The sequence below is a fragment of the Typopeltis vanoorti genome, chromosome 12 (genome assembly GCF_054136105.1).
Source record: "Typopeltis vanoorti isolate ZY-2024b chromosome 12, IOZ_Tvanoo_1.0, whole genome shotgun sequence".
In the NCBI taxonomy this organism is placed as follows: domain Eukaryota; kingdom Metazoa; phylum Arthropoda; class Arachnida; order Uropygi; family Thelyphonidae; genus Typopeltis; species Typopeltis vanoorti.
Window position 1 is genome coordinate 54,803,444 of NC_143560.1, and position 19,436 is coordinate 54,822,879.

The 19,436-nt window shown below is 38.0% G+C and overlaps 1 protein-coding gene across 1 annotated transcript in view; it reads left to right on the forward strand.

The window, feature by feature from the left end:
• The window catches only part of fab1 (1-phosphatidylinositol 3-phosphate 5-kinase fab1), a 757,444-nt gene that overhangs the window by 702,458 nt on the left and 35,550 nt on the right, over positions 1 to 19,436 (forward strand). The window contains exons 38-39 of the mRNA XM_090401892.1: positions 2,440 to 2,543; positions 14,070 to 14,295. Coding sequence (XP_090258018.1) covers positions 2,440 to 2,543; positions 14,070 to 14,295 — 330 coding nt within the window. The remainder of the gene's footprint in view (positions 1 to 2,439; positions 2,544 to 14,069; positions 14,296 to 19,436) is intronic.

Genomic DNA, 19,436 nt, shown 5'->3' on the forward strand with positions numbered 1-19,436 from the left:
ACATCAGTCCCACCCTGTTGTGTTGCCATTGAACACACCGTGCAAAGAATGCACTTTGTGGCGTGATGGAAAGGGCAACACATTGAATAGTACAGCCCATGAATGCATAATAGAGGTGAATAAAAATGTGTTAGTTTATGCATATGTCACGTTTCTTAGAGCCTGCATAGCTCAGTCAATATAGACGAAGCCCTTTGGTCGGAAAGACCTGGGTTCGATTCCCGTCAGTGACGTGAGGAACCTTTAGCTGTCTCTTTCAACTAAAGGTGAGTTAACCGGTCTTATATGGAGGTAGGGGGGTTTTTTCACCTGGAAACTCGGGTTTTTCATTCCCCAGAACAGGCAAACAGCCCCTTGAACACACACATGGATTACAGTCATGAATATGTACCAGCCATATGCCGGTCCCAAGCCCCAGATAAAATTGGGGGGGGGGGGGGGGAAGCAATGGTGAACTACCTTGTAAAAATCTCATCAGGAATACATTGTGGACAATGCCTACAAAGTCACCTACAGTCAGAAATGACTGAAAGGGAAAATCAGATCAAATCACTTTTCTCCTTGTTACATACCCAGAAAAATTACTACATCTACATTTGGTACATCATACAGTGCCCCTGGTGGTGAATTTTGGAACTGCTTTTTTTTTTCTCTCAGATGTCACCAGTATATTCCTGCAAAGTTTCACAGCATTTGGATCACTGGGTGGCAATCCACAAGGCCTTAAACAGGAATACTTTAATTTTGATCATATTAACACATGATTAGTATGATTGAAACTTGTACAACCTGGAGATATTCATTGTCTTTTTATGGATATCTTTATCGGGATATAACCATATTTTTACTTGCAGCAAAATTTATCATTTTCTCTCCATTATCTTTATGGTGAATATTATTATTATTAAGAGAGACCTTCAGGGAGTCAGGAACTCATTGAGGGAGGCCACATACTATAAACATTAGCTATCATTCTTGTTCTTGAATTTGTTCAATCCTTGCACACAGAACATCCAATGGCAATCCATTCTAATCACACACACTTTATGAGAGAAAAATCTAGATCTCATTCCCTTCTTGGTGGCATTCATTCTCAACTTTCAAGGATACCCTCTTGTCCTTTCCCATCCCTCCATGAACCATCAACTGAAATCCTGTATTACTCTTTTAGAAGTTTGTAAGTCTCAATCATATTACCCCTCTTTCTCCTGTTTGCTAGTGTCTGCAGTCTATAAATTCTCAGTCTGTCTTCATAATCAGTATTCCATAGTCCTGATATCATTTTTAACACTCTCCTTTGCACTCTCTCCACTGTATCAGAATTCACAACGGAAACCAGAGACCAGACTTGGCACAATAGTCCAAGTGAGAACTTATCAAGACCTTGTAAAGAGGCAATATGACATTTTTATCTTTACATGTCAAAGTTTATTTCAGCATTGCAATTATCTTTTTAGTTGTATTTCAATCTTTGCTACATGACCCCTGAACTTCGACTTCCAATCTGCTAACACTCCAAAATCCCTAGCCTGATCCCACCAGTATAATACAACATTGGATATCTAATCATGCAAAGTGAATGACTTTACATTTACTGACAATGAACTGACATCCATTTTCCCATGCCCACAATTCCAGCCTATTCCAATCATTCTGCAAGTACTGCATATTTGCCGCATTCCTAATTACCCTACCTATCTTTGCATCATCAGCAAATCACTGTATGTCACCTGTCAAAACCTTTCCAATGTCATTGATGTCCAGATTAAATAATGGTGGACTAAGGACTGATCCTTTGGTACATACCACTTGGTTATCTTAAATCTTTCAGACTCACATTCCCTATATACCACTTTTTGATATTGTCAGTCAGCCATCCTCTTATCCACGCTAAATCCATTTCCATATTCTCCAATTTATGCAACAGTCTTCCATGCTGTATTCTGTCAAATGGCTTAGCAAAATCCAAAAGTATTATGGCGTATCCATTCCCCTTGTCTAGCTCAATGGTAACTTTATTATAGAATGTAAGCAAGTTGCTAAAACATGACCTTCCCTTAGCAAACCTAAACCCATGCTGTTCATTGCAAAGTAGAGATTCTCTGTCAACCCATTTCTGAATACAAGCCCTAATCAACTTTTCCAAAATCTTCACCACCACTCCTGAGATACAGATTGGTCAATAGTTGGATACATCAGTCTTTGCATCACAGTATTAGTTTGTCTGAGAAGGCTTTGCTTCATCTGCATCTTATGCATGATTTAAATGAACAGCCTTTCATCAAACAGGCATACCATTTATCAACAAAGCTCCTGAGGTTACCCAGTTCAGTTTTTCTTTTGTTTGTTTGTTTCTTTTTATATATATGATGACAATAAGTTCTCGCATGATAATTATTAACAAAATGTAATTTCTTATTTTACATTCTTCTATTCCAGATGACAGATTTATTTTAAAGCAAATGCAGAAGCTAGAAATGCAGTATTTTTTAGAATTGGCACCACATTATTTTCAGTATATTAATAAAGCTTATGTTGAACAGGTAAGGAATATTGCAATATTTGTAATTTGTATTATACTGAGTTTGATTTCTTTATATCTTTAACATTCTTATATTGCAGTTATCATTAAGAATAGAAAACTAAAACAGTAGCATCAGGTAAACTTTTCTTTATATTATTGATAAATTCTAATTCCCTCTATAAACTTCCTCTCATGTTGTTCACATTGCACTAGTGAAGATACCAGAAAGCCTGAATTTTTTTCAGAATGACCTACTCAATAATTAAGTTATAGTTTTATGTATCAAGAAAAATCTGGATTATTTAAGTATCACAGCTAGACAGCAGGGAGGTGACCTTGACAAGCGATGTAGAGAATCAACCTGAACTTTTGACCCAGTGTCCATTCCTTGTAGTGAGCTGCATTATCAGATATCCACAAGCATATCCAGTAAACTGGCTGTACCTGAGTGTCAACGTGAACACTATTATTAACAAGAAGGCAAGTGAGATAATTCCACAATGATAAAACTAGTGCAGGCAATTATACACCACTCTGTATCTCTGGAATAATCAAAAAGGTATTCGAGAGGATGATTAGAACCCACATCAAGAAGTTGGTTGATAGCACTTTAAACTTATATAGAGGATTGTTAAAATTATGTCTTGCTTTAGTAATTTGCTCATGTTTACAATAGTGACAGCAGAGTTCAGTAAACAGAATAAGCATACCACAATACTGCTGGACTTTGCAAAGGCATTTTACAGGATTCTGCATAAGAAGCTATTATATAAACTCAAGATGTGGGGATATGTAGATATGGAGGGATATGTAGTCTTTCATGTAAACTGATAAGGCAAAAAGGAAGGAGTGCTGTTGATGATGGCAGAGGAATTGTGCCCATCTAGGGTGGAGATACAGGGAGCAAATAGTGACAGTAGTTTTGAAGCAGTATGGTGTAAAGTGGAGAAGGACAGGATGAAATGTTTAGTAGAGTGTTGCTATTGACCTGGTAATTGGGAAGCAATGATAAGGAAATGTATAGGCAAATTGGTCTGGCTAATAAGAAAAGAGTGATCATTATGCATGATTTCAATTATGATAATTAGGATGTATGCTTTCCCGAAAGAGACTGGAATTTAGATGGAAATGATAGTGGTCACAGACTGTGCAGAAAGTGTAAGGAAAGTGAGGAATTGAAGTATGTGTCAGGTCGTGAGATTGTTGTGGTTGAAGAAAGCCAGAATGTGAGTAAAAATAGTGGCTTGATAGGGAATTGCGATGTTGTACAAGAGGGCAATGAGAGCAGTGATCAAAGAGAGGGTGAAAGCAATTATACAGAGAGAGAAAATGGTTTAAATGATGAAAATTATGCATGTAAGCATTATTTTCATCACTTACCAGGTGTGAAATTTAAGGATGTAAGTGAGAGTATTAGAGTGCAAAAACAGAGGGTGAAAGATTTGATAGTTTTGGCGGGTACGAATGAAATGAAAGAAGATAAATTTTTTATGAGAGAGGACTTGAAAGTATTATTACTATTACTATTATTACGGGCAACTCCAGGGAGTCATTAGACTCATCAAGGGAGGCCCCAAATCATATTCATCACAACTATCTGACATTCATACAGTATCTATCATACCTCACCTTAAACTCTTCACTGTCACAGCATCCACTACAGACTCAGGGAGCGCATTCCACTCATTCACTACTCTAAAAGTAAAGAACCCAGCTGTAACACCTTTACTAACCACACTTTTGCCCAGTTTCCATGGATGTCCCCTAGTTCTCCCACAACCAGCCCTGTTCTCAAAAATATCTTCTGAATTAATTTTATAGAAACCCTTCAGTAATTTGAATGTCTCAATCATATCTCCCCTCCTCCGCCTATCAACCAATTTTTGCAACCCACAAATCCTCAACCTGTTCTCATACGGTTCATTCCACAGACCTGCTATCATCTTGGTCACTCGCCTCTGGATCCTCTCCACCTCCTCCCCATCAAGAAGAAACCTAGGTGACCAAATCTGAGCACAGTAGTCTAGATGGGGTCTTATCAAGGCTCGATAGAGAGGAACAATAACCTGCTTGTCTCTGCTTGTCAACGTATTCTTCAGCAACCAAGTGATTTGATGAGCTGTTTTGGTCACTTTTGCAATGTGTCCCCTAAATTTCAATTCCTTATCCACCAACACTCCTAAATCTCGTGCCTCATCAATTTCCTGGAGCAGGGTTCCACCAATGCAGTAAACTGCTGCCAATCTTTTCACCCCAAAATGCATAACCTTACATTTTGCCACATTAAACTGACATCCATTCTCCTTAGCCCAGACCTCCAATCTATCCAAATCATCCTGCAAAATTTTGACGTCATCTGCATTCACTATTGCCCTACCCAACTTTGCATCATCCGCAAACAAATGAACTGTTCCTCTCAGATCATTTCCTATATCATTTATGAACAAATTAAACAGCAGTGGTCCAAGAACAGATCCTTGTGGCACACCACTAGTCACAGGCCGTCTTGTGGACTCTACTCCCAAGTAAACCACTCTCTGATATCTCTCCGTCAACCACCCTCCTATCCATCTCACCAACCCTATGTCCATTCCCATATGCTGCAATTTACTGATTAGAATTCCATGTGGAATCCTGTCAAAGGCCTTGGCAAGGTCCAGTAGAATCACCGTAAACCCATTACCCTTATCCAGTTCAGCCGTCACTGTGTTATAATACGTGAGCAAGTTACTGAAGCATGACATACCCTTCACAAAACCATGCTGTCCCCGATACAGTATCCCATTTTCTTCTATCCAATCTTGTATTTTCCTCTTGACTATTGTCTCTAAGACCTTGACAATGATTCCTGATATGCTAATCAGTCGGTAATTTACAACAGCAGTCTTGGAACCACCTTTATGCAGTGGAACTATTTTCCCCTCTTTCCACCCGCTCGGGACTAACCCAGACCCGAGACTCAAATTAAACAAAATGGTCAAGGGTACTGACAATTCTTTAGCTGCTTCTCGTACAACACGAGCTGGTATACCATCCAATCCCACAGATGTATTGACATTGAGGTTATGCAATAGACTACTCACCTCCACTTCATTAACCACAATTCCCGTATAATCTACTGGTTTATTCGTTTCTGCAATGTCACCACCTGGATGATATACTTTTCCAAAGTGCTCACTCAGTAACTCAACTATCTCAACTGATTCAGTTACCTCCCTACCATCGGCATTCTTTAAAATCAATCTGCCATGTACATTTTTCCTTTTACTTGCTACATATCTAAAAAACTGTTTAGGATTCTCTTTAGCCTGCATGGCCAATGTTCTCTCGTAATCCTTTTTTGCTTTTCTTACCACATTCGTCACCCTTCTGGCCTGCGCTTTATACCGGTCATGTGCCTGCCAGTCACCCTTCTCCTTAAATTCCCTCCATAGTTGTTTCTTTTTTTGCAACTCAAGCTTAATGGTGTTATTCATCCATTTAACCCCTACTTGATTTATTATTCGGACTCTAGGTATACAGTCAGCCATTGCTTCATGCAAGCACTTCTTAACTACCTCCCATGCACTATCAACTTCTAGTCCTTGTAGTTGTACATGCCATGGCACTGAACCAATCAAACTCCTAAGCTTGTCATACTTTCCCGCCCGATAATTCCACATGTACCCTGTCTTAATTGAAAATTCTACACCTTTAGCCACCTCCCAAGTTAAGACCCTATGATCACTCTCACCGATTGGTGGCAATGTGGTCATATTTGTTACAGCTAAATCCTCAGATGTAATTACTAGGTCAAGCACTCTCTGACCCCTAGTATTTTCCATTACATGCTGTCGCAGATAGTTATCCCTTAATAACCGCATAAAATCCAGTTCCTTCCTCCCGTGTGTCCTCTCCTCACTTCAATCAATGCGACCATAGTTGAAATCTCCCATAATAATCACCCTCCTTCCACCCATTTCTTCTATTTGCTTGTGCATACTGTCACCACCATCTTTTCCATCACCTGGTCTATAGCAGCACCCAATTGTATATTTAGTTCTGCTAGCCACAATCTCACACCAAATGGCCTCAAATGTGCTCTTTTCTCTATCCTGCAATTCAACTTCTATTCTCCTTGGCTGAAGCTCATCAGCTATCATCAACAATACTCCTCCCCCCATTTTATTCTCTCTGTCATTCCTGAACACACTATACCCATCACATTCAATCCCACTAGTTATATCATCTACAGTCAGCCATGTTTCACTAATACCTATAACCTGTGGTCTGGAAGTGCCAACCATGGCCAAAAACTCTTCCTTCTTGTTCCTAATACTCCTAGTATTAGTGTACATGAATTTAAGACCCCCATTAGCCCCAACCCTACCTTGATGCCTTATATTAACTATCCCACTCTGATTTGTTGTCCTTATTTGCTCTGGCATATTATATTCATTCTTACATTCAACTGCCTCCAAAAGGACTGTATCTCTACCCTCCCCCCTAACAAATCTAGTTTCCCTGAATTTGCACATCCACTACATTCAGCAACACTTTCTCAAGTCTTCTTACACCGTAACCATTCAAATGCAAGCCATCCATCTTACATAGATCCTTTCGCCCATCAAACTCACTCCACACATCCACAAATTCCACACCACTCGTCATACATAACCCACGCATAAAGTCATTTGCAATTATAGCCCTCCTTTTAAACATTTCACTGTCATACCGTGACAAAAGACTAATCATTCTAACTCTCTCACTCTTTTCTTTTGCTACCTCAAACAATTCATTCAGGTCTTCTATCATTGTTAAAGGTAGCGAAAGAAAAGAGTGACAGAGTTAGGATGGTGAGTCTGTTGTCGCGGTACAACAGAGAGGAGTTTAGAAGGAGGGCCATAATTGCAAATGACTTTATGTGCAGGTTATGTAGACGGTGTGGTGTGGAATGAGTTTGATAGGCGAAAGGATTTATACAAGATGGATGGCATGCATTTGAATGGATTTGGTGTGCAGAGAATGGAAAAAGTGTTGCTGAATGAAGTGAAAATGGATGTGCAGAACCAGGGAAACTAAAACTACCAAAGATGGGGGGAAGTGGATATGCGGACATCAGTGAGATAGTTGAGTGTAAGAATGTATATAATGTACCCAAGCCAGTACTAAGGACAAGTAATCAGAATGGGATAGTTAGAATAATGCATCAAGATAGGGATGGGACAAAGGGCCCTTTGCATTTCATGTATACTAATGCCAGGAGCAAGAAGGAAGAATTTTTGGCCTTGGTTGGCTCTTCCTGGCCAACCAGGTTATTGGCATTAGTGAAACATGGCTGACAGAAGATGATATAGTTAGTGGGATAGAATGTGTAGGGTTATAGTGTGTTTAGGAGGGACAGAGAGAATAAAATGGGGGGAGTGTTATTGATGATAGCTGATGAACTGCAGCCAAGGAGAATTGAAGTTGTATTGCAGGATAGTGAAAAGAGCTCATTTGAGGCTATTTGGTGTGAGATTGAGACTGGCAGAACAAAATATACAGTTGGGTGCTGCTATAGACCAGGTGATGGAATAGAAGGTGGAGATAGTATGCATAAACAAATTGATGAAATGAGTGGAAGGAGGGTAATTATTATGGGGGATTTCAACTATGGTAACATTGATTGGAAGGAGGAGAGGACACATGTGAGGAAAAAATTGAATTTTATTCAATTACTAAGGGATAACGATCTGAGACAACATGTAATTGAAAATACTAGGGATTTGAGAGTGCTTGACCTGGTAATAGCATCTGAGAATTTGACTGTAGTGAATATGACCATGTTGCCACCTATTGGTGAGAGTGATCATGAGGTCTTCACCTGGAAGGTGGCTAAAAATGTGGAATTTTCGATTAAGACAGGGTATATGTGGAATTACCGTGCTGGCAAGTATGACAAGCTTAGGAGATTGCTTGGTTCAGTGCCATGGCATATACAACTGCAAGGGCTAGAAGTTGAGAGTGCATGGGAGGCGGTAAAGAAGTGTTTGCATGAAGCAATGGCTGACTGTATACCTAGAGTCCAAATAATAAATCAAGTAGGGGTTAAATGGATGAATAACACCATTAAGCTTGAGCTGCAAAAAAAGAAACAACTATGGAGGGAATTTAAGAAGAAAGGTGACTGGCAGGCACATGAATAGTATAAAGCGCAGGCCAGAAGGGTAACGAGTGTTGTAAGAAAAGCAAACAAAGGATTACGAAAGAACATTGGCCATGCAGGCTAAAGAGAGTCCTAAAAATTTTTTTTGATATGTTGCAAGTAAAAGGAAAAATGTATATGAAAGAATGATTTTAAAGAATGCCGATGGTGGGTAGGTAACTGAATCAGTCGATATAGTTGAGTTACTGAGTGAGCAATTTGCAAGAATATATCATCCAGGTGGTGACATTGCAGAAATGAATGAACCAGTAGATTATACGGGAATTGTGGTTAATGAAGTGGAGGTGAGTAGTCTATTGCATAACCTCAATGTCAATACATCTGTGGGATTGGATGGTATACCAGCTCGTGTTGTACGAGAAGCAGCTAAAGAATTGTCAGTACCCTTGACCATTTTGTTTAATTTGAGTCTCGGGTCTGGGTTAGTCCCAAGGGGGGGGGGGGGGGTGGAAAGAGGGGAAAATTATGCAGTGGAATAAAGGTGGTTCCAAGACTGCTGTTGTAAATTACCGACCAATTAGCATTTCAGGAATCGTTGTCAAGGTCTTACAGAAATTAGTCAAGAAAAGAATACAGGATTGGATAGATGAAAATGGGATATTGTATGGGGGGACAACATGGTTTTGTGAAGGGTAGATCATGCCTCAGTAACTTGCTCGCGTTTTATAACACAGTGACGGCTGAACTGGATGAGGGTAATGGGTTTACAGTGATTCTACTTGACCTTGCCATGGCCTTTGACAGGATACCACATGGAACCCTAATCAGTAAACTGGAGCAGATGGGGATGGATAGGAGGGTGGTTGATGGAGAGATACCAGAGAGTGGTTTATTCAGGAGTTGAATCTAAAAGATGGCTGGTGACTAGTGGTGTGCCACAGGGCTCTGTTCTTGGACCACTACTTTTCAATTTGTTCATCAATGATATAGGAAAGGATCCGAGAGGAAGTGTTCACTTGTTTGCTGATGATGCAAAGTTAGAGCAATTGTGAGTGCACAGGATGTCAAAATTTTACAGGATGATTTGGATAGTTTGGAGGACTGGGCTAGGAAAAATGGATGTCAGTTTAATGTGGCAAAGGTTATGCATTTTGGGGTGAAAAGAATAGCAGCAGTATATCACATTGGTGGAACCATACTCCAGGAGATTGATGAGGCCGGGGATTTGGGAGTGTTAGTGGATAAGGAATTGAAGTTTAGGGGGCACATTGCAAAAGTGGCTAAATCAGCTCATCAACTCACTTGGCTTCTGAAAAATACTTTAACATGCAGAGACAAATAAGTTATTGTTCCTCTGTATCGAGCCTTGATAAGACCCCATTCTGGACTACTGTGCCCAGTTATGGGCACCAGTGTTTCTTCATGATTGGGAGGAAGTGGAGAGGATCCAGAGACGGGTGACCAAGATGATAGCAGGTCTGTGGAATGAACTTTATGAGAATAGGTTGAAGATTTGTGGGTTGCAAAAATTGGTCGATAGGCGGAAAAAGGGTGATATGATTGAGACATTCAAATTACTGAATGGTTACTATAAGATTAATCCAGAAGATATTTTTGAAAATAGGACTGGTGGTGGTGGGAGGACTAGGGGCCATGCATGGAAGCTGGGCAAGAATGTGGTTAACAAGGGTGTTAGAGCTAGGTTTTTTACTTGGAGAGTGGTGAATGAGTGGAATAAGCTGCCTGAGTCTGTGGTGGATGCTATGACCGTGAATGAGTTCAAGGCAAGGTATGATAGATACTGTGTGAATGTCGAATAGTTGTTCTTGGCGTGATGTTAGGGCCTCCCTCAATGAGTCTGTCGACTCCTTGGAGTTGCCTGGAATAATAATAATAATAATAATAATAATAAAAAAGATGCCAAGAAATTATATTCTTGGTTTAATCCTTTATCCAAGTGTAAGCAAACAAATTTTGCCCATGAAGTAATTTCATGCCTGGGCAACTTGTATATACAGGTTAATGACTTCACACCACTTGCTTTAGTATCCCATGATGCAAAGCACATCCTATGCATTATGGGAAGGGCCACTACCCAGACTGGTTTTGAACTTTATTGAGATCTCGTCAGTGGGAGCCAGACCCAGAAGTGATACCAAGGTTGAAGTAATGCAGAAGTCATATTTCCATATACAAGTATCCAAAAGGTGTCACACCTTATTACTAAAATGCTCCGGATTAGAGATAGATGTTGAAAGTTTTTTCCACTTATACTTTAAATTAAAAATGCCCAGAAATTATATTCTTGGCAGATAAAGGTTGCTCAGTTGTCCTTGATAAGAACAGTTACTTTAGAAATATATACACAGTAAACTCTCGATTTAACAGACTGTTAGGGGCTAAGGGTTGTCTGTAAAATCAAAAGTCTGTTAAATCACAAATATTAGAAATAGTATTGAAAATAAAACACTTTCAGTGGTACAGTATTAATATATTTTAATGAGAACATTTTTATGTAAATATCATTTTACTGAGGATTGGGCTTGAAAAAAAACATCAAGTTTCAGTTGCTTTTCACTTTTATACTGTTTCTTAATAATTAATGATCATAATTGCCAAAAATATTTGTAATAAGCAGTTACCTCTGGATTTGTAGATGCGCCTATGAACGAGATGATGTTGTCCATGTGTTCCTAACTGCCAACAGTTTTTGACCAGCTGGAACGATTCATCTTTTTCTTCCTCATTGTCAACCTCCTGATCACCCCATAGAACATTTTCAGCAATTTCTTCCTGGCTAAGAATTTGGTAGCCTCGTCGATGTCTAGCCATTGTTCAATGTCATTCTCACTGACATTATCACCATCTCGCATCAAATTTTCACAGAAATCAGAGGTTTCAAAACCTCTGAAATCGTATTCTGGTTCACTCCCATTCAGTAACTTGGTCCTGCCATTAGCCAATGTTGTAGTCTTTATCTCCTTCCAAGTGGCATCAAAATTAAAGATGGAGGACTTGATGTTGTATGCATGCAAATTATGAAGTGTCCTGGCTCCTCTTGTATCTTTTTTGGAATCGTTTTCATTCTCCATCACAATCATAACCTCTTCAAGAAACTTCTTATACAACCTCTTGCAGGCAACAATCACTCCCTGGCCTATAGGTTATATTATAGAAGTGGTGTTTGGAGAAAGGAAGATACATTTTATTCTTCCATTCCTACTAACCAACTTGTCAGCATTAGGATGGGCTGATGCATTATCAAGAAGTAAAACAGCTTTTACATCTTCAGGAGAGATTTTCAGGAACTCTTCTTGGTAGATTTGCACTTCAAGTATGAAGTGATTGAAAAACTCTTGTAAAAAAATTTCACTTGTAAACCAGGATCTTGAGCTGGAAGAGATGACAGGCAACATAACATTGGCACTAGGCTTTTGTGCTCTTTCAACTACCATCAGCTTGAGGCGATGCATGCCATCGGCATTAGCGCAAAGTAGGGCTGAAATGCACTCCTTGTTTAATTGTGGCCAAGTGTGCTAATCTCATGTTTGTTCGTGAGGGTATTTTTGGGAACAGCATGATAGAACATGCCAGTCTCGTCTGCATTGTAAACTTGAGACAAAATAAGATCCTCAGATTCAATGACTTCATTGATGTATTTTCTGAAGGTCTTAACTTGTTCAATATCGACACTCAGTGCTTCACCACATGTTTACCTGTTTGTAATGCTATGCCATTCACAAAAGCACCAAAGCCACCCATCACTCAGCTAGAACTGTAAGCCCATGTGTTGTGCCAGTTTTTCAGCAGCAGACCTTAGTTCAACACTACGAACAACAACGCCACTAGACCGCTGTTGAATAAACCACTTATAAACTCCTTCTTCTCAATTCTTATGCTTGGCCAACTTCACATGTTTCTTATCTGCCACAGTGAAACCACTTTTGGAGCTCTCAATATTTTAATGAAAACTGAGCAATTTTGTCTTTATTTTCGTGTATGTCTGAAACTGTTTGCTTTTTCACCCCGTAAAGTTCACAAACATGAGCAACAGATGCACCACTTTCCAACTTACTTATTAAGTAAGTTGGAAAGTGATCAATTGATAGAGCCTCTGCCTAATGGCTCAGTTAAGTAAGTTTGAGCACGGTTAGTAGTTGGAAGGGAACCAATCATTTGATGCTGTTGGCACACTCTCCCTCGATGAGTCTTTGGACTCCCTGGAGGTGTCAAATAATAATAACATAATAACGGTTTAACTAAAAATTACTCCAGCAGCAGCCTAAATACCATGTGTTTTGCACTAGCAACACTACTGGTACTATGCTACCGAACCAAAGCACATGCACGTGCGCGAAGTATAATGAGAACATGCGAAATATCATGATTATACACAAATGTATCCAAAGACTCAATTTATAAACACCTCGCTTCCGATAACTATCATATTATTCTTTTTTTTATTAATTATTTCATTATCTGTATTTATTTGTCAAATTATGTCCGTTAAACTGAGAGTTTACTGTATATGTTTTTTAATCCTTTATCCAAGTGTAAGCAAACAAAGTTTGCACGTGAAGTAATTTCACGCCTGGGCAATTTGTATATAGAGGCTAATGACTTCACATCAAGTGGAAAAACTTTCAACATCTATCTCTAATCAGAGATATCTCTAAACAGACCATTATGGGAAGGGTAGTGACCCTTCCCATAATGCATAGCAATTACATTTCTATAAGGATATGTGCTTTGCATTATTGTGATACTAAGGCAAGTGATGTGAAGTCATTAGTCTCTATATACGAGTGGCCCGGTCGTGAAATTGCTTCACATGCAAACTTTGTTTGCGTACAGTTAGATAAAGGATTAAACCAAGATTATAATTTCTTGGCATCTTTAATTTATATTATAACCAAGTGGAAAACTTTCAACATGATGCTCCAGACATTTCATGCAGTATGAGATGTAAGAGAATTATAATCCTGCATGGAAGCATATGTAATACTCATTTTGGAATCTGCATTAACTTAAAACACTAGGCCAAGATTAAGAAGTATGGCTGTATTAAACTACCCAGGATCAAGCTGCTCCTTAGCAACTTCCTAGAGGAAAGTTACTTGAAGACAGTGTGTTTTACAGTTAATTAGTTTCTTTCTTTCTAGACTTATTTCATTCAATGCCCACATCTAGTTAAAGTATAATACTACAATATTTCACTGTTCTGTATTTTTGTTTTCATCTTTAAACCGAGGAAAAATTCAAGTCGCTACCTAAATTTAAAGCATCTAAATAAGTAGCTGTATTTTTTAACCTTTTTCAAATTTTGATTTTTATTTACAGAATTATTAAAACAGGTATTTTTGCTTCAGTTAAGCATAGTCAGTTACACTGTTTTCATATTTCATTTTTTCCCCCCAGAATCCTACTGTATTGGCTAAAATTGTTGGTGTATATAGAATTGTATACAAGAACTCCATCACAAATACAGCATCCAAAATGGATCTCTTAGTCATGGAAAATTTATTCTATGGACGTAATATTACCAAAAAATATGATCTCAAGGGTTCTGTGCGAAACAGAATGGTAAATACAGATGGTCGATTAGAGGATGACACTGTACTGCTGGATGAAAATCTTCTGAAATGTAATTTTTTCTTCTTCTTCCATTTTGATATTTTAAGTGTATTTATTTGTTTAAAAATTACTGTTTTAATGTCATGTTTTAAATGCTGTTTTAATGTCATAGACGAGATACAAATAAAATGGCTGCCACTAAATGCTGTCTGTAAGATGTACACCTCTTAAACTTTGATTCAAATTGCATTCTGAAAATTGTAACAATGGTATTTTTTTTTTTTTTTTTTTTTTGGATCAAAAACAAAGGGAAAAAACTTCCATAAAACAGACAACAAGAACAAAAGCTGTCCTGAAAATATACATTCAACAGCACACTAATGCATGGCTGCCTTAGCTCACATCCAAAAATAACCCAAACCAACTAAATAAAATGAATATAACCAAAAAAGTCATTATTATTAATATTACAAGAGACCTGCAGGAGTGAGGGGCTCATCAAACAAGGTCATATATATCACTCACACTACCTGTCTGTGACAGGTAGTGTGAACTACCAAAGGCAAGCCATTCCAGTCATGCACTATCCTATGAGAGAAAAATCTAGCTCTTACCCCTTTCTTGACTGCATTCATTCTCAACTTCCATGGATACCCTCTCGTCCCCTTCCCATCCTCCATAAAATGAAAAATTTCATCTACTGGTATCCTGTATGACCCTTTCAAAAGTTTCTAAGTCTCTATTATATCATCCTCCTTTCTTCTGTCTGCTATCATCTGTAGTCCACAAATTCTCAGTCTCTCTCTCTCTCTCTCTCCCCTCATTCCATAGTCCTCATATCATCTTTAACTCTCTCTGCTGTATCTGCATTACTTTGAAAAACCAGGAAACCAGATCTACACACAATAGTTAGATGAAGTCATGTCAAAGCCTTGTAAAAGTTTGTTTGTCAATATTCGTTTCAGCATTACAATTATCTTCTGAATTGTATTCGCAATTTTGCTATATGATCCCTGAACTTCAACTTCCATCTATTAAAACTCCAAGAAGCTTGGTCAGCTTCTTCTAGCATAATCCCATCAATATAATACACCCTTGGATAGCTCATCACACCAAAGTGCATATCTTTACATTTATTAATGTTAAAAACTGACAGACATTTATACATGCCCTCAATTCCAGCTTATTCAAATCATTCTGCAAGTATTGCATGTAAGTTGCATTCCTGATTACCCTGCTTATCGTTGCATCATCAACAAACAGCTGTATGTCACCTGTTAAATCCTTCCCAATATCATTAATGTAAAGTATGAATAACAGTGGACCATGGACTGATCCTGGGGGTACACTACTGTACCCCCAGGATCCTTGAACCTTGTAGACTCACATTACCCATACACCATGTTTTGATGCAATCCTCTTTCCAAACCAGTAAGTTATAATCCAATCCCATATCCTCCAACTTATGCAACAGCCTACCATGCTGAATGCTATCAAAAGCTTTAGCAAAGTCCAAAAGTATTATGATATATCTATTTCCCTTGTCTCAACCATGACATTATTATTAAATGTAAGCAAGTTACTCAAACACAACTTTCCCTCAGTAAACCTGTGCTGTTTGTTGCAAATTTTAGATTTGCAATGATTCTCTGTCAATCCATTTCTGAACGTTGCTGAAGCATTTGATAGAGTACCACATGATAAACTACTGTTGAAATTGAGTGGGATAGGGATAGATATTATCAGTTGGTTGCTTACTTGCAGGAATGGTTGACAGAAACAAGTTGTGTATAAGGATGCAGTGTCAGAGTTTGGGAGAGGTGAAGTGATATGACACACATAAGTTGGTAAGAAGAACCTATCAGATAGATTCAGAGGAATTATTGCATAGAATGATGGGAGAATGAGAGATCTTTGGAAACTGTACAAAGGTTGAGTAAGGAAGTGAAAAGGAGATTGTTTGCATTGGTGGAATTTGAATGGATGGAGAATGTGTTGCCAGAGTGGGTGGTGAGTGCTCCAAAAATGAATGTCTTCAAGACAAGGTATGGTAGTTATTGTGGCATGTGAGTGTTTGGCCTTTTACAATGAGTCTTCAGACCCTCATGGAGGCTTGGAAATAATACCAATACTAATATCTTCATGCTAGTTTTTAGGATACAAGGGTATATACAGGATTTGCTATTGGAGGTGATCATCTCTTAGTTTTAAGGAGAATAAAAATGAATATCACCTTGAAAAGAACAATATTAAGAAAGTTTTAAAAATAATTAAAGTTGTGTAGCTTTTACAAGTAAACTATAGACTCAACTGTACAAACATATTCAAGAAAAAATGAAATAATTTGAAAATAAAAACCAAACTTTGGAGTCTCAGTGGCAAACTCTGAAGAAAACTTTGATGGATTTAGCTAGGGAAACATGTGTGAAGTTGTTTTGCAAGGATAGGGAAAAAAAAAAAAAAAAAAAAAAAACACCATGGTAAATATGAGTAGTTAAAGAAGTAGTCCTGAAAAATGAAGAAAGTGTACTGAAAGTTCCTAGCAAATAAGTTGATAGATTTCCTAAAGAGAATACAGTGGAACCTCGGTTGTTGAACTTAATTCATTCCCGGAGGCTGTTCGGAAACCGAATTGTTTGAAAACTGAAACCATTTTCCCATAAGAATTAATGTAAAATGGATTAATCCATTCCTGAACCCCCAGATGATTGTTTATTTAAACCTTTACAACAGTACTTCATGCATAAGATCGTATACAAACATAATGAAAATGCATAAAATCTTACATAAAAAGAATAAACAGAATAAATAGATAAAATATAGACGAAAATTGATCGCCTCCTTATTTTTGATATATTTGATATATGAGTATTGTACAGATCGTTTATTTCGCCATACCGAACTGCATAACAAGATTAGAGACACGAACGCCATTTTCATGTTTGGATATGATTTCTTTTTTCATCTCTATCGTGGTTCTAACAACTTTTCTTTTTGGTTTGCTGCCGTCACTATTCTTCTGTGGCCCCATGGTGGCTTAATTAATAATAATATATTAAAAAAAAAAAAAAAAAAAAAAAAAAAAAGAAAATCAAGAAAACTCACTGCAAATGCAAGCAGGTATCTTCACTGAACGAAGGCTGCCACGTATCTGACACTTTCCCGCCTTACAGCTCAGCACACAGAGCACGTGATTGCCATTTGCCTGTTCGGAAACTGGGGCGTTTTTTGTTCGGAAAATATGTTCAGGAACCGAATTGTTTGAGAACAGAGGCATTCGACGACTGAGGTTCCACTGTACCAGAAAAATTTTGACCTTCATCATGTGTACAGAATATTGCCATAGATCAACACATTTAAGATTTCGTTACCAGTATATATTATCATATTGATATATATGTTCAAATTGGTCAGTTTTTGTTCAGTCTTTAATTTGAATAGCTATGGATATTTAGGATATTCCTGACTGCGTCAATTGAACTATCTTCCTCTGTAAATTTAACCTACCATTTTTGTATCCATTTCCATGCATTCCACTACTCTCCATGCAAACACAATCTACTTGTCACTCTCCACTTAACTTCCTTATTCAGCTTCCAGGATGATCTCTTGCATCTCTTTATCCTGCACAAGCTTCTTTCCTCAAGTTCTGTCTCAGTCACATTACCTCTTCCCCTCTTGTTTGCTAGCTTTGCAAATTCCATTAGTCTCTCCTCATAGTCAATATCTTCATACGATGTTAGTTAGTTACCTCCATAATATTTCCTTATCTTCTAGATATTCATGTGATGTATGATCATATAATCACAGAAGTCCAACCCCTTTCCTGTTCTTCAGATCTGATCATTGCCTTGTGGTCTAGTATAAGCATAATTTTATTCCAACTTTTCAATATCCTTTTCTTTGCTGTGGTAATCCCCTGAGTGATGTTTACATTGTGTTCCATAAACTACACCCATTTATCCACCATCAATCCCATATTCCTTGTACAGATAAAGACTACTCCACTGTAGTCCATTTTCATTTCCTTTGGACAAAGTTCAAAAACTTTTGGCAACAGTGAATCATCTTCTCATGCCTTTACCTACAACACCAGCCTATTTATATCCTCCTGAAAGTAACCTCACATCAGAATTTTTAGTGTTGCTCTCCCCAGCTGTGCATTGTCTTCAGACAACTGAATTATCATATTTCACACATTGAACTATATAGTCCACATAAAAATTAAACAACCCTACTCTAAATCAGAACCCTCTGCCATTGGCATACCACTTGTCCTTCCTTCCTTCCTTTCTTTTAAATACTGATTCCTATACACAATTTGCTGTTCATCAAACATCCATTTCTATCATCAAGCCAGCATGTTATTCATTCTCTTGATTTCACTAATTTATCAAATGCTCTCACAAACTTTTCTACAACTAACTCTAATCTAGAGTATTTTAATAATAAGGTGTTATACCTTTTCACTTACTTTTATATAGAAAATATATGATTACTGCATTACTTCAACCTTGGCAACTGTTTTAATGATGAATAATGAATCTTCTTTATCCAGTAACTTATTGTTGTGCTCTCTGTAGGATTTTGCCCCTCAATCCAGTATGGATCAATGGGTTACCATTACTGAGCTCTTCAAAACTTTATCAGTACAAGGCATCTCCATGCAGGGCCTGTTCATGTTCAGTAGTCCTCCCAGTGATGATTTGGCCATTTTCATTCTTGTTCTTTTTCTTGTCTTTTCTTTCCATATTCTTCACTCTGTGTCTTAGGTCTTTTCTACTTTCCTATTCTCCAGATCACCACCACTAGGATCTAATATCCTATTTGCCATGTTTGTTGTGCATGCATGCTATGGGAAGTCCTGGATGGTTCCAACTAGGATAGGCTTGTCCACAAGGGTCAGTAATATTGTAGTCAGTCTCCTTATGGTCTGGTAGATAAAACTTAAGGCTGGCTAGAGTACTGGTATAACATCTAGGATAAATAACCCTGGTGTTTTGCTTGCCTCTGTGGACATATACTGCCTGCTGGATTGTGGTGTAGGCATTGATGTATGTTTCCATGAAAGAATTTAGATTTTATATTTGACCCCAGTGAGTGGGAATCATTAATGTTAAATCTCAAATGTATTTGTTCAGAAATCCTTTATCTTTATATGAAAGATCCTCACAAGAATCCCAACCATACAAAAGTTTTAGATATATCGTT